Below are 24,004 nucleotides of genomic sequence, written 5' to 3'. Positions count from 1 at the left end.
ACTATTCACAATAGAAAGACTTGGAATCAACCCAAATGTCCATCAGTGACAGATTGGATTAAGAAAATGTGGCACATATACACCATGGAATACTATGCAGCCATCAAAAAGGATGAGTTTGTGTCCTTTGTAGGGACATGGATGCAGCTGGAAACCATCATTCTTAGCAAACTATCACAAGAACAGAAAACCAAACACCGCATGTTCTCACTCATAGGTGGGAACTGAACAATGAGATCACTTGGACTCAGGAAGGGGAACATCACACACCGGGGCCTATCATGGGGAGGGGGGAGGGGGGAGGGATTGCATTGGGAGTTATACCTGATGTAAATGACGAGCTGATGGGTGCAGCATACCAACATGGCACAAGTATATATATGTAACAAACCTGCACGTTATGCACATGTACCCTACAACTTAAAGTATAATAATAATAAATAAATTAACAAACAAACAAACAAAAAAACAAAATAATCCATCAAGCATGAGTGAGCAGAAACTTAAAATACTAGAATTTGAACTCTTAAGAACTTTAGATAATGTAAGTTTTTATGGATTATAAAATATATTTTATGTTTTTAAATGTAATAGAAGGTAGAGCATAAAATATGAGAAGACAACAAAATACAATTAAAAAGAATACCAATGCAATGACCAGATTAAATGTTTGATTTGAGTCACCCAAGAGATAGGAGTAAATTTGACATAGCTCAATAAATCAATAAAATGACTAGCTTTCAGCATTAAAACTTAAAAGTGAAGTGTATTGGAAGTAAAAGGAACACTGAAAACATAGGGAATACAGAGCTAAAGTAGTGCTTATTTGTAAATTTATAGCTGTAAACATCTACATTAAAAAGAAGAAGGCTTAAAATTAATAACCAAACCTTTCGCCATTAGCTAGAAAAATAAGAGCAAATTAAAACTTAAGCTAAGAGAAGGAAGACAATACTATTGACTAGAAGGGAAATAAGTGAAATGGAGATTAAGACACAATAGGGAAAGTAAATAAACCAACAACTCAACAACATTAATAGATCTTGGGTAGCCTGACAAAGAAAAACAAAAAGATGCTTAAATTGCTAAAATCAAGAATAAAATGAATATCACAATAGAACTTACAGATTAAACAAAAAGTTTAAATTAGCTGGGTGTGGTGACATCCTCCTGTAGTCCCAAGTACTTGGGAAGCTGAGGTGGTAGGATTACTTGAGTCCAGGAGATGGAGGGTGCAGTGAGCTATAATCATGCCACTACACTCCAGCCTGGGTGAGTGAGACTGTTTCAAATTAAAAAAAAAAAAATTGAAAAAAAAATACCATAAACAATTGTATGCCAACAAATCTAATAAAATAGGCAAAATGAACAAATACCTAGAAGGACATAAGCTACCAAAACTGATCTCCCCCCAGATATTAAATTTAAATAGACCTATAACATATACAGACATTTAATTGGTTATCAGAAATATAAAAATTCATGCTGGATTTTTTTTTCAGAAGTTGGCAAAGATTCTAAAATTCACACAGAAAAACAAACAGAAGAAGAAACAAAAAGTACCAATAAAGAACAAAACTGGAAGTCTTATGCCTCCTGCTTTTAAACTTCACTGCAAAGCTACAGTAATCAAGGTAGCCTGCTACTGGCATAAGAAGAGACACATAGATGAATGAAATAAAATTGACAGCCCAGAAATAAACCCTTACATGTATAGTTAATTGATTTTCAGCAAGAATGCTTAGACTAATAAACGAAGTCAAATAGTATTTTCTTCAACAGATAATGCTGGGACAACTGAATATTCATGCAAAAGAATCAGGTTGAAGCCTTATCTCTCACTATTACCAAATCAACTCAATAATAAACACATGTGTAAGAACTAATACTCTTGGAATAAAGCTTTGAAGTAATGATTTTTGAGTTAGTTTTTGAGTTAGTTTTCTTAGATATGACACTAAAATCAGGATGTAAATTGTACTTCATCAAAACATAAAACTGTTATGCTTCAAAGAACACCAGCAAGAAAGTCAAAAGGTAACTCACAGAATGTCAGAAAATATGTGCAAATGACATATCTAGTAAGGGACTGAAATCCAAAATGCATAAAGGGCTATCACAACTCAATTATAAAAAGACACCCCAATTTTTAAACTGAGCAAAAGATTTGAATGATCATTTCTTCAAGGAGATACACAATTCAACAATAAGTACTGAAAAGATGCTCAGGTCAGTTAGTACTTAGGTAGATACAAATCTATGCCACAAACAGATAGCATTTTCTACTTGCTAGGATGCCTAAAATGAAAAGGCAATAACAAGTCTTGGCAAAGATGTGGAGAAACTGGATCAGCACATTGCTGATGGGATTGTAAAACAGGGCCATGACTTTGGAAAGCAGTTTAACAATTTCTCAAAATGTTAAACATGTAGTTATCTTTATAACCCAGTAACTCCAATATATATATGCCCAAGAGAAAGGAAAATATATGTCTACACAAACGCTTGTACAGGAATGTTCATAGCAGCAGTATTCATACTAGTCAAGAAAGTATAAACAAATCAAAATATGGTATATCCATACATGGGAAATTATATAGCAATAAAATGGAATGAAGTATTGATATTTGCTATAACGTAGATGAACTTGGAAGACATTATATTAAATAAATGAAGCTAGTGATGAAGGGCTACATACTGCATGATCTCATTTATATAAAATATTCAGAATAGGCAAATCCATAAAGACAGAAAGGAAGTTTAGTGGTTGCCAAGGGCTGGGAGTTGGGGTAGGGAGAATGAGGAGTGATTGCTAGTGTATATAGGGATTTTTGGTGTAGCGGTAATAAAAATGACTTCTATTGGATACTGGTGATGATTGCATAGCACTGTGTATATTCTAAAAAGCACTAAATTGGTTTTCAGAGGGTGTGAAGGGGAGGGAGAAGCAGAGGATGAGAGAGACAGCATGAAGGAGAGGGAAGGACCTTTAAAAAATACAGAAAGAAATGACAGGACATCTAAAACTAATGACAACTAGAATGACAGCTGACTTCACATCAGCAGGAATAAAAAAAAACCTATAAAAATATATATGTATATGTATGTGATAGAGATGGTACTGTAAAAAATAAAATAGGGAAAGGATGGACTGTTTTTTAAAAATTACTACTCATTACCTAGCTATATACATGATTCAAAACTTAAAACTAGATCCCCGCTTCACAACATAGAGAACATTTAAAGACTAAAATTTGAAAAGGAAATTTTTAAAATTTCAAATTGTAATATATATTATATGTAATTAAAATGTTATTTTCCATATAAACTTTATATGCATTATATGTTGTGTGTGCATATAAAATCCTGAAGCAAATATGCAAAATGTTTTTAATATCTGGGTAGTAAGTGCCTGATTGCCTCATTGTTCTCTGTACTTTTACTGTGTTTGAAATCTTTTCTAATTCAAAATAAATATGTAAAACTTTCTTTTGAACGTCAAAAAAAAATGAAAAATATCACGTTTCTGATATGATTAACAATTAATTAAATACAGGTTGTCTTTATTTAAGTTTAGCATATATTTAAGGAAGGTTTTTTTGTTTTTGTTTTTGTTTTATTCCCCAGCTCTGAAAAGTTAGTTTACAAATTAAATGAATTGATTCAAAATAAGTTTGTTATCCTAAGGTACTCTTAAAAGACTGGAAACCAATTATTAAAATGACAATGTCTAAAATAGTATTTATCTGTTCCTTTGCATATGTATGATTTCTTTTCAAATTTACCCCTAGCTAAATCTGTGGCTACGGACTTATGAAGATCATCATGTTACATTTTATATCTACTAGAAAATTTACTTGTTTTTAGGATGAATATGTGGGCATTATAAAAATGAAATTTGCAAATAGAAGTTATCACTACTATTTAAAAAGTATTATTTATTAGTAATTAAATAACCAATATACTAATACTAAAAGATTCCTAAAAGTTACAATCCATAGCAACTAGAACAGTAAATAGCATGTAATAATTAGTAACTATTTTTTTATTGGTAAATGAGTAAATGAACACATATGGGAATACTATTTCATTTCATTTTCAGGATAGTCTTTAAGGAAAGTTTTAATCTCTGGGAGATTAATGAGGTTTTTCTAATTTACCCAAGTTCACACTAAGCCATTGTATCTTTTGCAGTTACCTCTTAAACCATCCTCCAATGCAAAGACCAGGGTTCCCTTCCCCAAGCAGCAAGGGTGGCTGTGGGTAGGTCAGCAGTAAAATCCCTGATTGGGCTGTTTTTCTAGCGGGTAGAGATACTGGACCTCCAAAAGTTACTGGAATTGGGTTCTCGCATTTATTTCCTGTGAATTTGTGATAGAGGAATTTGGGGATTTTCTCTTTGGAGAGAGTATACACTCATTTCTGTATTCTGTTTTCTCAATTGATGGAACACAAAACACCAGAGTTTCTTTGTTTCCATTTGCTATTGTTTCCTGGGAATATATCTCCCTCAGGAACTCTTGATGTTAAGTGCATGGAGTCAGGTGGGCCCTGTGATTTCAGACAATGACCTCTCTCAAGATTTTTATGAATTTTAAGTGTTACTCTGTTAAATGACATTCAGTTGAGTAATGCAACTTTCAGACATCTTTAATTTCAGATAATTTTATTAGATTAAGCAATTGTTCTCCCAGTTCATGTTTTATATCATGTGTAAAGTAAAAGTATAAGCCATCAATTTCACTTATTTTGGGTTGTGATTCATCTAATGAGGACAGAACAAATTTGAGAAACCATTTAATCTTACTACACAAAGTTGTTTTAAATATGTAAATAGAAGATCATTTCTTGCAATGCCATGGGATATAAATTGGAATTTTTGAAAAATAAAAGATCAGAATCCCTACAAGCTCAGGAAAATAATTTTGCCATATGTGTATCATTTTAACCAAGCCAAGGATGGATTGAGCAGCAATGAAGGGCTTTGTATCATTCACCATTCATAAGAAGAGCTCTAAATGATTTATAGGCATCATTATGCTTTCTCTTTGGCAAAGGGAGAAAAAAATGCTCACAAAGTCTAAATAGCTTTTTCATGTATCAGAGTAATTAAAAGGAAAAATCAAACTAACACAATGTACTCTTGTATTGCAAGCTGGAATTCTCATCAAATTGATTCACTTTTAAACTCTGTTATCTCTGATTCCAAGAAGCTTATCATAAAATGTCAATTTTATTATCTCTTTCTCCTGATCAAAATACTCAGTGACTCTCCCATTCATTTTAGCATTCAAGTCAAGGCTATCTACAGACTGACCACAACTTATGTACTGATACTAATCTCCCACTAATTGATTTCTGTTTGTTTTCTTGTATATTGTATTCAGTTTTATCTTCCTAAATGGTGTACCCTAGGATCCTTTACCTTTTTTTGCTTCTACTACATTATCAAAAATAACTTAGGACTAGAAGTCTTGACTCCTTTCTATTTTAGTTTTATAATTTGCAAAATGAAATTGATATTTGCCTTTCTGACATGTTATTGAGATCAAATGAAGCAATGTGTAGGAAAGTTCTTGAGAAAGAAGAAAGCACTTTTGAACTGTAAATTATAATTATTGACTGTCATTCAAATCCTAGTGTAAAGCCTCCTTGTTTAAATAGTTTTTCATGTTCATTTTAGGTCATAGTGATGACAATAACGATTAATACTTCGAGACCAATTACTACAGACCAGACACATTTCAACTGCTTCACATATTTTAATGTATTTAATCTTCTCAACAGTCTTTAAAAGTAGTTTATATTCTCACTCCCAATTTAAAGTTGAAGAAATTGAGTCACAAAGAGGTCAATAACATCCCTGAGGCCATTCACATATCTGCTAAATGATGGAAGAGTAATTAAAATCCTTGCCATCTGATATGGTTTGGCTGTGTTTCCACCCAAAGCTCATCCTGAATTTAAGCTCTTTCAATTCCCACGTGTTGTAGGAGGGACCCAGCGGGAGGTAATTGAATTATGGGGGCAGGTGTTTCCCATGCTGTTCTCCTGATAGTGAATAAGTCTCACGAGATCTGGTGGTTTTATAAGGGCGAGTTTCCCTGCCAAGCTCCTTTTGCCTGCTGTCATCCGTGTGAGACGTGACTTGCTCTTCCTTGCCTTCCTCCATGATTGTGAGGCCTCCCCAGCCATGTGGCACTGTGAGTCCATTAAATCTCTTGTGGATATGTCTTTATTAGCAGTGTGAAAACAGACTAATGCACCATCTAACTTGAATGCCTTATTCAGAATTGTAATGTCAGTGTAATCTGTGTTACTCTTGTTTGCACTTAAGCACATGATATAACTAAGAATGCTGCAACTATTATTATTTATCTCACTAATAAGTTTATACATTCTTTGAGAAGAAAACCACATTTCTGTTTACTTTATATAACCCATATGACAGAGTTGGTAGTATAAGTTCATTGATTACTTTATAAATGTAACCAAATCAGGGAAAGATCCTATCCGAGGTTGAGTTTCCTGGGAAATGGGTTATAAAACAGAAATGTAAGTGTGGGAAGGTTATGGGAGATCACTTTGGGGAATGAAGTCTGTGAAGGAGTGAAGGAAGGAGAATTGGGTGGAGGGAGAATATTAACTGCAATGTGGCTACAAAAAAAAGCCTCAGCAAATGCCAAAGAGGAATCAGAGTTGTCCCAACTGAGGCAACAGAATCGTACTTTGCATCCTTGTTTCTATCAGTCATTATATATGGGTTTTCTTGCACCTCTGATCTCAGGAAGTGGGTGACCTTAAGGCAGTTCTGTATGGTCAAAATGACTCAGCTATAAGCCATTAGCTGCAAACACTCCTAGCAGCTGGGAGGTGTCATGCCACACAGTTCTCTCTAGTTGATCTCTTGTACCACTCAAATCCACTTGTGTTGTGTGATAAGGTTACATCATCTAGAAATAGTTTATCTAGAACTCCAGTTGCTCTCATTTCCTGGGACACTTACAAGAGTTAAAGTGGTATGTTCTGCAACTCCAAGTACTGAAGCAGATCTCAGGGTTGTCATTCATCAACTCCTTTCATTCTAGATTCCTTTCACTCACAGCAGGCATCTCTCTTTACCTGGTGCAGCAGCCTAGATCTTCATTAAGTCTCTAAAACCCTGTTCACAAAGCCCTTATCACATGGTGGCTGCTGCACTTGTCCATTTACCATCATAATCCACCAAGGGAGTAGAAAGAGATAACCCATTGGATCACCTAGATGCTAAGTGTATTCTTCCCTTCTCCCATTTTACCTCCTCCTGATGATCAATTGCCAGGATGGTGAATCCTTTCTTTGCTTCTGGGTTTTATGGCATAAGAAGCCTGAAATAATCAGAAAGCAGCTGCAGTTTGATGGGTATCTTGCTGTGTGCCTTGATTAAAGCAGTTTCTCTTCGGGAAGTAGGAACTTTGAGCCTGCAAAGACCAAGCTGTGAGGTGGGAAGCAGAAAATCCCTAGTGGTTCTGAGAATGACAGTAACTGGAGCCCTTATATCCCATGCTTCCTGAACCCGTGTATTCTATGTATTGGTGACATGGTACCTTAGGAGGGTTGCTGGATTTTGCTGGACCCTTTCTCCTGAAGTACGGTGATCTGTCCTCACGGAGTATAACTCCTAGATGACCCTCAGCTGGGCCTCCACCAGATTTTTCTATTGCTCCATTAGGCTGGGAGCTGATTAGTTAAGTAAGTAGGTGACAAGAACTTAGATCCAATGGTTGCATGTTACTGCTCCTCCTTTGCTAGATAAAGGGAATCCTGTGTTAACAACAACAACACAATCATCACTGAGAGTGGTGCTGATGAAGGCACTGCCATCAGAAAAGGAAAAGCCAAACCTGGCATATATATCTCTCCTGGCATATCTATCTCTCCTGGAATATCTATCTCTCCTGGAATATATGTCTCTCCCTGCTCCTTTGAGGGTGGTAGCACCCAAACTAATCTATATGACACTATTTTAAAAAATATATCTCTTATAATTCTAGCAATCTAATAAGGGAAATAGTCATTAAAATTAAAAATTATAAGACATTGTGATTGACAAACTAAGTTCACGTAAGAAAGAATTGATCTCTTGTGTTTGAGGATTTAGAAAAGTGGAGGTACATGAGATGGACATTTTAACTGGTCAGTATGCTCCTGATGAAGTGAACATTGATATTAGGAAAACGAAGTATCATTACTGACGGTCCTGAAATGTAAACATGCTGAATGCAGTGCATGGATTCACTGAATCGATATGTGTGTATGTGTGCCCAATCCAAATTAGTCCTCAATCTCGTTGTTTTCACTGTGAAACATTCTGGTTAAAAAATCCTTAGTAGTGCTTAGAACTGAGTAGGTCATTAAGAAAAGTGATTTCTAATCATTGTTCCCCAGTTGAAAATACTGCATTCTTAAGGTGGAAACTACGGTTTGTGGGAATTTTGGTAATAAGAGGTTGCCAGAAAAGTGAAGCTCGCTGAAATATAATTTTCTTATTTGATTCATGCAGGTTTATATTCTATGATTACAAAATCATTTTATGCTAAAATTTAGTTTTGAGCCTAAGTTTTATTTTCTAATATTTTGTCTGAACTTGGATTTTGAAGATTCCATAATGATGGTAAATGCTGAATACAATATTTTATCATGACTAGCCACCTCAGAAAAATATAATTATGTCTCTGGAAACTCTAAGTAGTATGTGAAATAAATTTAACAAAAAAGAAAAAGAAAAAGAAGGGCAAAGAATAGAAATCAACCCTTCGGAATATCATACACTGGGGCCTGTTGTGGGGAGGGGTGAGGGGGGAGGAATAGCATTAGGAGATATACCTAATGTAAATGATGAGTTACTGGGTGCAGCACACCAACATGGCACATGTATACATATGTGACAAACCTGCACGTTGTGCACGTGTACCCTAGAACTTAAAGTATTAAAAAAAAAAATCACCCCTTTCGTGCAGTTTCTTATTTTGAATGGGACATGCAATGTTTTTTGTCTTATGCTAAAAAATGGATTTATGATTTTCATTAGAATCATAAAGTGTTAAGTATATTTAATTAATGGAAATATGAAATAAAAAATATCCAGAAAAAAACTGTGGAATTTCAACTAATACAAATACATTGTTTAAGATGAGTTAAATGTATAATAATCTTTAGAATACATAAATTTAAATGGGAACATTTCAATAGACGAAGAAGGTAAGTCACCATTATTTTTCACTTATTTTACAATTCAACATATATGAACTTAAGTAAGACTATTTAAAAATATAAAAATCAGATAATGCTTGATTTATAACATTTTGTATCAAAGTTAAACTTGTAAATAAAATGTTATAATTTTCATGTATGGACTTTTCCTTAATTTCTAAAATTATACAAGAAGTTTATGCTTATTTTTGTAGTTTAGCCAATATGGAAATCTATAAAAACAGTAACCTCTCTATAATTTCACCTCCTTGGAATTTGCTGTTTGATTTCTAAATAAACAATTTCTTCTATTTTCATTAAAATGCACTCATTTTCTGCTGGGTGTGGTGGCTCACACCTGTAATCCCAGCACTTTGGGAGGCCGAGGAGGGTGGGATCACCTGAGGTCAGGAGTTTGAGACCAGCCTGGCCAACATGGTGAAACCCCGTCTCTACTGAAAATACAAAAATGAGCTGGGTGTGGTGGTGGGCACCTGTAATCCCAGCTACTTGGGAGGCTGAGGCACAAGAATCGCTTGAACCCAGGAGGTGGAGGTTGCAGTGAGGCGAGAATGCGCCACTGCCCTCCAGCCTGGGCGACAGAGTGAGACTCTGTCTCAAAGAAAAAAAAAAAAAAACGAGGGGAGATTTGAATGTGTTGATCAAAGGGTACAAAATTTCAGTTCGACAGCAGGAATAAATTCAAAAGTCCTATTGTACAACATGGTGACTCTAGTAATAATGTATTTCATTCTTAAAAGTTTCTAAGGCAGTGGATTTTAAGTTTTCTAGTGACAAAATAATAATTTTATTAATTATTTGACTATTCTGTTAAAAAAAAAAATCCCTTTAAAAGTGATAGTTATCTGATTTTCCTAAAATATATTGTTAGAGGAAAAACAGTGTTTTGAATATCAAATTGTCAAAAAACATTTGTTTTTCCTAGTCGAGTAAACAAACTGAAACTGATTCCGCTGAGTTAATTCTTCAAATTTCATCATCTGTAAGCTTCTCACATCAGATTGGAAATACAACAGTGCCCTCTATGGCCCATTCTCTGTGCAGAATTCCAGCATTTGAAATGAAGAAGGCAAAATTGTTCTTGGATTTATGACTGATGTTCTCAAAATAAAATAAAAAGTAGTTATGTAATCTTTAATCTAAATTATATAAATCTGAATATGTTATACTTTTAAAATAAATATATTTTCTGGTCTCCTAAGAAAATGGATGTCATAAATAGGGTCCTGGAAAAATTTTAAGGTATATACAGTATATTTAAATATTATTTAGATATTTCCAAAACTGCATTTGAATTACAAAAAAGTTGGAATTCTCGTCTTTAAAAATGTAATCTCTGAAGTTTGTCATGTGCCTAGAACTAATGGAACTAGATTTTCAGAAAGGTGCTTCTGATACTAAAATCTTTCTCTCTGAAACCAAGTCACTCTCCAGTTGCCAGCTGTTATTAGTACTCATTACTTAATATCTTAATCTATTTAGAAATAACATTCTTTTCTGGATGATTTCTCCTACTAAAAGTGACGTAGCAGTTTCATTTGACAGACTCCATTTTTTTTTAACAACAAATGTACTTCATATATTTTGATTGTAAAGGATTTTGATGTGTGCTTAAGAGAGATGTTAAGCAAAACCAATTCCATTAGTTCTGAAATTGGTGAATTTTCGTTGTGATGGAATCTATATGTATCAACAGTTTCTATTAGATGTGAGACTTTTCTCAGCTTTAGAGACACTGTTTCCATAGTGAAACCTGGCAATTCCTACAGAAGCAGTTCAGAGATGTAAATGAATTTAGGAAAACAAATAGAGATAATAGATTCACTCCAGATTATTATTAAGTGCTTAATATATATCACCACTTCCCTGGGAACTGGAGCTACGGAAGTGAATAAGCTTGAGAACATCACAGCTCTCATGGGGAGGTGAGAGGGGGCTGTCCAGACAAGGACAAGATCAAGAATGAAATTGATTTTGTACTTTCCAATACTTTTGAGTGTCCTGAGGGGTTCAACCATAGTGGCATGACAGAGAATAATGGGGTCAGGATAGTGAGGAATAGGCACTTTAGACTGGATGCTATTAGAGGACAATTCTAAGATGAGGCAATATCAATACTCAGTGTTACCTCAGCACTATTAGTGTGGGAATAATTTCAGGACAGTTTTTGTTATTCTCTGCTCCACAGGATGAAAACCAGGAAGCAGTGGACACTGATATGAGGAAAACCTAAGATTATAAATGGTTGTCATTTTTAACATTTTGCCATTGGATTTAACATTTAATAATTCTTTGGAGACATATAGATTTTAAAAAGGAAAGGAAAGAAACAAACAAATGCCTTTCTTTTTCTTTTTTTCTTTTTCTTTTTCTTTTTTTTTTTTTTTTTTTTTTTTTTTGAGATGGAGTCTCACTCTGTTGCCCAGGCTGGAGTGCGGTGGCAGGATCTCGGCTCACTGCAAGCTCCGCCTCCCAGGTTCAAGTGATTCTTCTGTCTCAACCTCCAGAGTAGCTGCGACGACAGGTGCGTGCCACCACGCCCGGCTAATTTTTGTGTTTTTAGTAGACACAGGGTTTCACCATATGGGCCAAACCGGTCTCGAACTCCTGACCTCGTGATCTGCCTGGCTCAGCCTCCCAAAGTGCTGGGATTACAGGTGTGAGCCACTGCAACCAGCCTCATTTACTGCTTTTTAAAGAGTTGAACTAATTAAATTCTCTGAAAGTCAAAGTATCAGATTTCTCCCATTGGAATCTAATATAACATTGACTCTCAAAAATTTTTAAAGTATAAATCTAACCCTGAATACTTCTTTTGGTCATGAAAGATTATCAAATATTTTATTTATCTTGTACATATAAATAAATAAAAGTAAAGACACAATATGTGAAGCCACATATATATTTAACAAAAGGAAGTGCAGACTGTTACTGTGGAGAAAATAGTAGCAATGTGAGCCTATGATTTGCTTGGTTTCCTGCTTAGAGGTGATCTGAATTGCAGGCCTAGGAAGAAAGCACTTGAACATTGCTCAGAAGCTTCACTAAATAAAAGAGAAGGAAGTCAGTGTTTGGGGAAGCTGAGGTAGCTAGAAATCTTGACAAGGAGTCTCACAATAGAGTGAAGTGCTCAGTAGAAAAAAATCAAGAAATCTGTATAAATTCTCCAGCAATATTAGGCCATACATACATAACTTGAAACTGCACCAGGATAGACAAAGAACTCACACAGCATAGAGAAATATTTGAGGTCCCCACCAGCTGTATTGGAGAATACACAGTAATCATTTAGTATTTAGTTATAGTGTTGATTATACTTAGAATGATAGCTACTCTAGGCCTGCCCTACCAAAGTTTTAAAAACGGATCCCAAAGGCATCAAAATAATACACAAGTAGATTAATGACCTGAAAAAACAAAACCAGACACTCTGTAAAGAAAACAAAAATGTAATATTCAGAACATCTTGGATCCAGTTATTACTGGACCTCCTAGGAAACAGAAAAATATAACCCGGGCTGTTCATAGTGGCTCGTGCCCGTAATACCAGCACTTTGGGAGGCCGAGGTGGGTGGATCACAAGGTCAGGAGTTCGAGACCAGCCTGACCAATATGGTGACACCCCATCTCTACTAAAAATATAAAAATTAGCTGGGTGTGGTGACACGCCTGTAGTCACAGCTACTCAGGAGGCTGAGGCAGGAGACTTGCTTGAACCTGGGAGGCGGAGGTTGCAAGAGCCGAGATCACGCCACTGCACTACAGTCAGGACAAAAATGTGAGATTCCATCTCAAAAAAATATATATATATAATATATATTATGTATATATATTAAATATATATGTTATATATATTTATAAAATATATATTTTATATATGTTTTTATATATATATACACACATACACACACACACACAACCCAAAGCTGAAAGAAAAACAGGCCCATAGAAATAGACCCAGAAATGAAAGATATGCATACGTGTATATTAAGGGAGCTATTTAAGTAATTCAAGTATTTTCAGAAAAGAGTGAATGATGATGATGGCAGTGGCTACCGCCATCATGCCAGCTGCAACAGGGAAGCGCAGCTGGGGCTGCACACTCCATGGAGCCACTGGGAGCCCTGCCCCTTCTGAGTTGGGACAGGAACTCCCCTGCCACTATAGCTGCCCAAACCGCAGCTGCAGACCCAGGCCTTCTGCTCTAGGCAGCAAGCAGGAGCACCGCCTTCTTGAGTGGGGCCACAGCCGCCCAAATTACAGCTGTGGATCCGAGCCTCCCTGTGCTCTTGCGGGAGCTGGGAACAGGCAGGATCTGCCTTCCTGGGTGCAGTTGCAACCATGTCACCCTCAGCTGCAGACCTGGGCCTCTTGCTCCAGGAAGCAGGCAGGAGCTGGGGACAAGTGGGAGCCCTGCCTCTTCCAAGGGCAGGGTAGGAGCTCCTGGGTGGAGCTGCAGCTGCCCTTCTAGATGTAGGACCCTAGCATCTCTGCAGCCTGCACCTTCAGACACCCCCGGAAGGCCCCTGCTGTCCCTGCAGGCTCAGGCATCTGCTCCTACTGCCTGGCCTTTCTCCATTCCCAGTGTCCTCTCCGATCTTAGAGTGGGGTTGGGGATAAGCCTTGGGGCCATGAACGGCAATGGGCAGCAGACAGAGTCCTGGTCAGAAGGGAGTGGAGTCCCCAGTAAGGTCCCAGCCTTACGCCAGGGAGGGCTTTAAGGCTGGGGCTGGGCTTCCAGTCCCAAGGACTGGAGTGGGAACTTGTGGTGCCTCTTCTGAACCCACCCATGGCTGCCCAGGGACCAATCTGCACACAATTCCTCCCTTCTGAGGTGTATAAAGGCCCTGGGCTCAGCCAGAGCAGGGCAGAGGATGGCCAGAGGATGAGGAGAGCAGAGGATAGACAGACTGATGGAGTACCCTCTCCCCTGATAGCTGAAGGAGATGGAATGTCTAGCTGCAGACAGTAGTACCCTCTCTGCTGAGAGCAGCAGCTGCAGTGGAGAGCTTCAGAGACCTGCAGCGACCTCTGAATTACTTGCCTGTAGAGAGTAGCCACCCTCTCCAGGGCCTCCTCCCTGCTGAGAACTGAACACTCAAGGAGAGGACCTGCCTACAGAGAGGAGCTACCGACTCCTCTGAGCTGTTCTAACACTAAGTAAAACTCTTCTTCACCCTTCACTTGTCTGTGTACCTCATTCTTCCTGGACACAGGACAAGAACTCAGGCAAAGGCACTGTGGCCACAGAGATTTCCAGCTAGAAAAATCGACACCCTAGTGATCCTGTAACAATGAGTAGAAAAATGAAAGCTATATGGATCAACTGAAATTTTTGGAAGCAAAAGTGCAATATTTAAAATAAAATTTTTATTGACTAGAATAACAGCAAAACAGAAGCCAAAGGAAAAAACATCAGTGAAATTGAATAAATGAACCACAGGGAGGAATAAAAGACTAAAAAATGATGAGTCTCAGTGGATTGTGGGAGTACTTTAAGTGTTCTTTAACAAGTGTGATTGGATTCAAATAATAAGAGGATATGGTACAACTGATAAAATATTTGAAGAAATAACTGAATACAATAAATCCACACAGTAAGTTTATGACCCCCTAGCAAGAATACCCAAACACACACACATGAATAAAACACAAGGCACATCATCAATGTGCTGAAACTAATGATAAAGAAAATATCTTGAAAGTAACAAGAGGAAAATTAAGACACATTTTATACAGAAGAAAAATAATGATAATGATGTCTCAGAAAATATGAATGTATGGCAACACCATCTTTAAAGTGCAGAAGAAAAACAGCTGTCAACTTACAATTCTATATTTCACAAAAATCTCAAAACGAAGAGGAAATAGACTTTCTAGACTTTAACAAAAGGTTTAAACAAACAAAAGCTGAATTTTACAAATGTTTAGGCAGAAGCAAATTAATATCAGATAAAAGTTTAGATTTACATATGGAATTAGGAACACTGAGAATAGTATGCATCTAAAAATTAAATGATTTTCTCATTTTCCTCTTGCTTTAAAAAAAATTGACTGTTAAAGTAAAAATAATAATAAAATACTTGTAGTTTTTTTAACCTAAGCAGAAAGGAGTCCAACATGAAAGTCTAAAGAAGCTAAAATAAAGATCAAATTTAACTCAAAGAAAGTCAAAGGAAATAATCAGGAAAAGAGTAGAAATCAATGAAATAGAAAACACAGAACAGTAGAGAAAATCCATGAAGTCAGTGGCCGATTATTTGAAAAACAATAAAATTAATAAACCTGTGGCTAGACTGGGATAAAGACAAAAATAAAAAAAACATGCAAATTTCAAAAATAGAGGAAAAATGGAGAAATTACAGATTTCATAGATATGAAAGGAATGGTAAGAAAATGTCATGTAAAATTGTGACAGTAAATTTGACAACTTAGATAAGATGAAAAGCTTTTTTGAAACATAAAAATTGTTATCAGGCAGGTGTAATGGATTACACCTGTAATCCTAACACTCTGAAAGGCCATGGCAGGAGGAACACTTGAGCCCAGGAGTTTCAGACCAGCTAGGGCAACATAGTGAAACCCTGTTGATGGTGGTGGCAGCCCGTCTGGATCAGCTGCTGTGGGGATGCCAACTGCAGTGGGGGAGGCGTGGCTGGGGCTTTGTGTCCCATGGAGCCAGAAGGAGCTGGGGACAGGTGGGAGCCCTGACCCCTACCAAGTTGGTGTGGCAGGAGCCCTGCGGTCCTGGACGCAGCTGCACTCACCCTGCTGCAGCTCCAGACCTGGGCATCCCTGCACTTTTGGGGGCCTGGAAAGGCCCCCTACCCTCATAAGCTCAGAAGTGGCTGCTGCTGCTCCCTACCTTCTCCCCACTCCTACCTGGCACTCACTCCAATTTCGGAGCAAAAATGTGGTTGAGCCTGGGCATTGTCACAACCTGGCTGGGTGTGTGCATCCTTGTGGCATTGCTGATACACCAGCCCCCACCACTGTCTCATCCCCTCCAAACTTTGGGTACTGAGGAGCGTGGCATGTGGTCTGGTTGTGGAGGCAGCTTGACGAGGGCCTGTAGGTGCCATCGGTGCAAACAGCCTGGAGTCCATGGATGGCATGTGGATACCGGGAGGCAGTTCCTAGGCAGAAAGGGGAAGGTCCCCAGTGAAACCCCAACTTCAAGCCAGGGGTGGCCTGATGGCTGGGGGCCTGGCTGTCAGTTCTGGGTAGAGTCCACAGCTGGAGTGAGAACTTAAGGTGCTCTTTCTGGACCTGCCTATGGACCAGTCAATCAGCATGCACTTGCTCCTTTCTGAGCTCATAAAAAGTGCTGGACTCAGCCAGACTCACACAGACTGCACTACCGGCTGCGGGAAGGAGCTACTCACTTCAGGTCTCCTCGACTCACTGGGACGACCTGCCTATGGAAAGGAGCTACTCACTCAGGGTCTCCTCTTTGCTGAGAGCTGGAAACTCTTCCCTCTGACCTGCCTTTGGATAGGAGCTATCCACTCCGGGTTTCCTGAGAGCTGTTCTGTTGCACAATAAAGCTCCTCTCCACCTTGCTCATCCTCCAGTTGTTCACATACCTCATTCTTCCTGGATTTGGGACAAGAACTCAGGACCTACCAAACGATGAGACTGAAAGAGCTGTAGCAAAAATGGCTGAAATACCCACCCCACTCACCACATTGTGGGCACTGACAAGAAGAGAATAGAGAAGGAAATAATAGAGAGAAGAGTCGCAGCCCTTTGGGGTGCCCAGACCTAGGAGCTCCCTCAGCTAGGACTGTGACACCTTCTTTGGAGCCCTGCAGTTTCTAGACTCTCCAAGCTTCTGGGCATCACTCCATTCCCCAGTGCCCACAGTGTAAGCTGCTTCCAGTACACCTGGTCCAGCCAGAACCTCACAAGGAGCTGGTGCCTATGCCAGCACCTGGAGCTGCCTGCCCCACCGCAGCTGGCATGCCTGGCTGTGCACAGTGGCTAGACTCTGTGCTCGCTCTCACACCCCTTAGGGCTCTGCACCTGGCTCACCCTTGACAGGCATGGGATCTGGGCTGGTAGCACAAGCTGAGTGCAGCCTGCTGGGCCAAGTGGGCAGAACGAGCCCAGCAGGCCTGAGCAAAACTCAGGCAAAGGTGCCACTGGCCACAGAGGTTTTGAGCTGGAAAAGTGACATAACAATTCTGTGACACTGTCTCTAAAAAAAAAGAAATTCATCAAGCATGGTGGCACATGCCTATAATCCCAACTACTCAGGACGGTGAAGCAGAAGGATCACTTGAGTCCAGGAGTTTGAGGCTACAGTGAGTGAGCTGATTGTGCCACTGCACTCAGCTTGGGTAACAGAGTGAGCTCTTGACTCAAAAAAAAATAATTACTAAGGTATCAAAATTTACTTCAGAATGCATAGAGTATCTGCCTATGTCTAATAAAGAAATTGTAAGAAAATTCTAAGCTCTAATGGTTTCACCCATGAACTCTAACAAACATGTGAGAATGAAATAATGCCAGTGTTATATGCCTTTCTCAGAAAGTAAAAGAAAGAATGAATGCTAACTGATTTTATGAGGCCAAAATTACTCAGACATACACTAGACAAAGATTCTGGAAAAAAAGTAAACAACAGACCAAGATCAAACATGAACAGAGATGCCGACATTATTATGAATGTACTTAAAAAATTACGTACAACAAAATATCAGAAGGGTAATACACAATGGACAAGTGAATTTCATCCTAAAATGCAGTCAGTTTAACTTTGAAAATCAATCTAATTCACTAAATTAATAAAATCCACATGATCATCTCAGTAGGAAAAAATATTATTTGACAAAATTTAATGCAAATTTATGTTAATAACTCCCAGAAGCTAGGAAAAGAAGAGAATATTTGCCATCTGCTAAAAGTAAATTAAAAACATATCTACAGCTACCATTTTACTTAATGATCAAAAATAAATACTTTCTACTTAGGAAAGAATGCAAGAGTATTGTAACATATCACTTCTACAACATTACCACACATTTGGTGTCTAAAACAATGCAAATCCATTATTTCACAGACCAGGAAATCAGAAGTCTAAAATGGGTCTGGGGGTGGTGCTCCTTCTAAAGGCTCTTGTGGAGAACCTATTCTGTTGCCTTTTTCAGTTCTTAAATTCTGTCTGCATCCCGTGGTGCGTGACCCCTTACTTCATTTTCAAAGAGCAGCATAGCACCTCCTGCTTCTCTGATCTCCTGTCTCTCTCATAAGGAGCCTTATGATTAAATCAGGTCCACTTGGATAATCCAGGATAAATCTCCTGTCTCAGAATTCTTAACTTGATCATACCTGCAAAGTCTCTTTTGAATATAAGGCATGTTGTTCATAGGATTTAGGGATTAGACTGTGGACATCTTTGGGAGCAATTTTTTATCTTACCAGAACATGGATGTTCAATCTTACCACTTCTCAATATTGCTCTCAATTCCCTAGCCTTTGCAAAAAAGTGAGAAATAAAAAGAAATAAAATGCATTCATGTCTGTTTGTACGTGATATAATCGTGAGCAGAGAATAGCCTGAGAGATCGATGAAAAAGCTACATAGTGGCAGGATGCACTATTTATGCATAAAAATAAATTATATTTGTATGTATTAAGAATATATAACCAGAAATTAAAATTGAGAAACAATAGCCTTTTCAATAGTGTAAATTATCGACTCTTCAGAAACAAATGTAACAGAATATGTACAAGTTCTTTACACAGACTACAAAATTTTGCTGAAGCAAGTTAAAGAAGATCTTAATTGAGAGCAATACCATGTTCTTAGATTCCAAAACATTTAATTATCCCCAAATTATATATTTAACTCAATTCCAATGAAAACCCCAGAAAACTTTCTTGTAAAAATTGACATCCTATTTGTAAAATCAATGAGGAATTTGTAAAAAAAATTTAACAAATTTGTAATAGCCAAAGAAATGTTGACATAAAAGAATCATTACACTATCTGATTACCTTTCTAAATGGCTCTATTAATTAAACTATGTGTTTATATAAGAATAGATAATTGATTAATAAAACAAATCTAATAAATGTACAGAAATGAGTACAGAAATAAATCATCATGTATAGTGGTCAATTGATTGTCAATAAAATTGCCTAGATAATTCAATGAAGAAACTTTTTTTAAAAGCTACATTAAAATAACTTGATATCCATATTCACAAAATGAACCTCAACTTTTGTCTTGAAATATATACAAAAATAATTGTAATCTATAAAAAGCAAACTATATACCTTAATGTAAGAACAAAAAATCCAAGATTTTTAAATGAAAAAAGAAGAAAGCATCTTTATGACTGTATGTTAAGCTATGATTCCTAGATGACACACAAGAGTCAAAGCTGCAAAGGAGAAAGTGAATTAATTGAACGTCATCAAAATTTAAAACTTTTGATTTTGTTAGGCACTGATGAGAATATAAAAAGGCAAGCCCAGACTGGGAGAACGTATTTGCAGATCATATATCTAACAAAGGATTTGTATGTAGAACATAGAAATATTCTTATAATCTAATATTAGGACAACATAAAGCCCAATAAAAAATAGACAAATGATTTGAACACACTTCAGAAAAGAAGTATGTTTTAACCAAAATCTGACACCATAGCATAGGTTAAGCTAGATAAATTTAGATAAGAAATAGAACTTGCAAGCTTTATTGTTCTTTAACTTTCTAATGTTTATTTTTAGCTTCAAAATTGTTTTTTAATTTTTTAAAATAACATTTGAATGTAAAAACCAAATTGAAACTATTTGCTGTTGACCACACGTATTCAATGATAATGTTGTTAGGAAGATTATATTGCTCATCTGTAGTCATGGTACTTGAAATCAGCAAAATTTCTAAGTAAAAGCAAATGGCCATTTACAAATACAGTCTACAAAGTTATAGTAAACAATGCTTATGCTTTACATTCTAACCAAAGAGAAACCTAAATTAAGCACCAGCATTTTAAATATATGTAGAAATTCAAGGTTTATAAAAATAGAATTGCAATCCTTTCATAAAAGCCAATAATTTACTCTATAGCTTTCTAAGATGATAAGAAAATTATAGTTATTCTCCAAAATAACTGTAATCAATCATGTGGAAATGGAAAGTTTGAAAGAAAAGTTGACCCGATATTTTCATCTTTGTAGAAAGAATGAAGTTATTTGGGTATCACAGAAACTAATGAGAAGGCAGATTCTGGTTCAAGAGAAAATGATTTATCATTTGACATCAATACTTCAGAAGAGATACTCTATCTTTGATGGAATAATTTAAATGAGATTTGATCTCATGACAAAATGTGTTCCCAACTTATTTATATTAAAATAATTGCTATAACATTTTAAGTTGAAAACTTGCTGCATTGATGCAAGTGATCTAGTCAAATTATTCAAGTTTTCTCTGTTATCTTCTTTTGTTTAATTTCTTTTTTGGAAACCAGACTTCAAAAGGTAATGGATTATAAGGGCAATTATAATTACAGAATAACAATGTCAATTATATCTTTCAACTGGAAGATACTCTATTTCCCTTCCATTTGTTAAATTTTACAAAAGAACAAACTTGTATAGCTCAAACAATACTTGAATGAACAGTAATTGAATTTCATGCCCCATCAACCAGTCAAATTTAAGAATATTCCCCATTATTGTCACAGAGCACAAAGCATGGATTTCATTATATTCAACACAGAACAATGTCCTTTGGAATTGCTGACCTTCTGAGCTTTGAGAGACTGAATAAGGACAAATACCTTTTACAATAAGTAAGTCTTCTGATGTTTCATCTAACAAAAGCTGCTGGTAGAATTAAACCCCACCCTAGCATTCATCCTTCCCACACATAACACTAAAAGCTAAAGGTAAATACCTGTATATTTCCAGCATTAACAGTAATATGCAGGTAAAACAGTAATGCTTTAACTCAACTCTTGTACCTTCCATATATATATGTGTGAGTGTGTGTGTGTGTGTGTGAGAGAGAGAGAGAGAAAAAGAGATTGGAGAGAGGTCACGTTAGCTTTAGTCCTCTTCTTCTGGATTCACATAATAAGGGAAATACTTGCCTTAGCCCTGACAAAGCCTGCTGGAGCAGAGGGCAGGACCAAGTCAAGGTCAGAGAGCCATGAAGGCTCAGGAAGTGGGGAACACTGACTGGAATTTACAGCCTGGATCCCTGTAGATAAAAGAAACCAATTTTAGTGACTGTGCCCAAGGGGGTATTGCAAATGTCATGCCTCCCTTGTCTAGAGAAGTTTCTGTAGCTGAGCACTTACTTGTAAGACAGCAGGTGCAGCAGGCGTGGTGGTCTTTAGGCCAGATGAATGCAGATAGCTCCAACCCACATTTTTACTACAACGTCTCCATCTCAGCGCTCCAACAAGCTGTAGTCTCCATGATTTCCTCATAACTAAGAACTTCAAAGATTTATACCCTAAGACCTATAGTCTCCTTTGCTTGGGATGCTTTCCACCATCTTTACAAGATAGATTCAAAGTCTAGTTAATTGTTCTTTCTTATAAAAGCACAAGCAAGTGCTCCCAAAAACAGAACTGGGCATTCTCTCTCTGTGCCCTTATGTATACTGTATATTTAATTTGTCCAGTGAAATCTCTGCAGCAACAAGATACAACTTACTTCAAGACTGTTTTGAAAAGGAAACCTTATTTGTCATTCCAATAGAGGCAATTTAAGTCTTAATTAGGTGTCATTAATAAAGTATTTCACACTGAGACCTTTCCAAACCAAAATAAAAAGAAAAATCAGATTTAATATTTACTTTGTAGAGTAAACTCTCAAAGACTTTGCAAAAAACCCACTGTTCTTTGTAGTTTTGATTGCTCATATATGCAAATAGTTGTACAATTATATAGCATTTGTTGTTGCCTGGTTGATTCCTTTAGACTCCAATTATCATTCTATATTCATATCCTCTCCTCTCAGAATCTGGAATCTATTGCTGTGGTGTCTTATGGTATTTATCTTGGATGTGTGTTGTGTTTTTCCAAAATACTTACAGCTAAGTAAATATATTTCTTTTATTTGAAGACTTACTTTGTTTTGTAAAACATTTCTCTGAGATATCACCTATGTTCTCTAGGTCTTTGAATTCTTTAAAGATTTTAAAGGCAGCTATGTTTGTTACCAACTGTGAATGGTCTGGCTTTGTTATGAACATATCTATTTAAAAGGAATGAATTTTTGAAGTCATGAGAAGCTTGATGCTGTTTATTTTGTCCATGCTGAAAAGTTAGAAGAAACAAATATAAGACTGACAAAGCCAACATATAGTGAAAGAAAACAATATAAATGTTTTGAGGACATTATTACTTGAACACTATCCTGAGATTTACTTTTAGAAAGTTTATTCACATCAATCAGAAGTCAGAAATTTCAATTAAAGAAATGTGGAAAACAGGTTTTATTCATTCGTAATTTTTAATTTGGATTTTAGTATATTTAAATGTAACAAGTACCAACATACTGCTATTGGTTGATCATTTTAATTATTATTGAAAGATATTTATTTTGAAGTCTGGTGGAAGATATGATAAGTCGTGAGGGCATTTAAAGATAGAAAGTATAAAATATGGCATAAAAAAGTGATGAAATGGATGTGTCCTTGTAAAATAGAGGCACATTTTCAGTTATATAACAAATGAAGCTCATTAATTTATCCCCACATATGTTACATTAGCTGTTATTTTTATACTGTAATTAAAATCCCCAAAATAGGTAATATACCTATTTCCCACTATATATGGGCACAGAGAAGAAAGTACTATTTAATTTGATATGAAATGCTGTCTTTAGGAACTTACTGTAAGTGTAAGCATGAATATAGAGGATAAGCACTAAGGTGCTCTTTCTAGTGAAACTGAGATGTCGTGGATGAGGGAAGTCCCTTGGATCTGCTGATAAACGTGACTCTTAAGTAGCTTCAGGAGAGGCTAGTGGCTCCCCCAGACTCTTAGCTTACCCTTCAGTTTCAGTGAGGCCCACGTTCAAGACACCGGGTTCAGGTGTGGAAGTGACGTCTGCCACCTCAGGCGCCAGCATAAGACCCCTACGTGTTCACCCATTCCTCCTCTTGCCTTTCTGCAGCATTGCGGGGCCTGCGTGCCGAAGGCAGGGGGTTCACAAGTTGGACTGCATTTGGATGACTAATTCATTTTGGAGGAAAGTTGCCCAGGAGGCTGCCAAAATTCCCCCCACCGTATGCCTTGTTTTGAGTCAGGGTCTTGCTCTGTCACCCAGGCTGGAGTGCTGTGGTGCAATTATAGATCACTGCAGCCTCAAAATCCTGGGCTTAAAATCCCTCCCACCTCTGCCACCCACCCTCTACATCTCCCAACTCCCCTATCCCTGCCCCAGTAGCTGAGACTACAGGCGAGCCCCAGCATGCCTAGTTGGTTTAAATTTTTTCTTCTGTAGAGATGAGAGCCTTCCTAAATTGCCCAGGTTGGTCTTGAAATCCTGGGCTCTAGTGATCGCTCCACCTCAGCCTCCCAAAGTGTTGGGACTGCAGGCCTGAATTACTGCACCTGGCCTTCACTGAGTTTTGATGACAGTGATAAGTAAACCTCTGTTTTGTTAAGCTACTGAAATTTTCGGGGTGTGTTGCAGTAGCTATTATTATTAGCCTGACTAAAAAGGCAAGTTTTGACATATGTCTAAGATTCACAAGCTGCTATAAAAGTATGTGCTGTTT

The 24,004-nt window shown here is 37.1% G+C and overlaps 1 protein-coding gene across 1 annotated transcript in view; it reads left to right on the top strand.

The window, feature by feature from the left end:
• Window positions 1-13,294: 13,294 nt before the first annotated feature.
• LOC126941080 (glutamate decarboxylase 1-like) overlaps window positions 13,295-24,004 on the top strand; it is a 78,056-nt gene continuing 67,346 nt past the window's right edge. The window contains 1 exon segment of the mRNA XM_050767325.1: window positions 13,295-13,685. Within this exon segment, the coding sequence (XP_050623282.1) occupies window positions 13,295-13,685 (391 nt within the window).

This window comes from Macaca thibetana, chromosome 18 (assembly GCF_024542745.1).
Source record: "Macaca thibetana thibetana isolate TM-01 chromosome 18, ASM2454274v1, whole genome shotgun sequence".
NCBI lineage: Eukaryota > Metazoa > Chordata > Mammalia > Primates > Cercopithecidae > Macaca > Macaca thibetana.
Note: the sequence above shows the minus strand (reverse complement) of the source record. Positions and strands in the feature narration are given on the sequence as shown.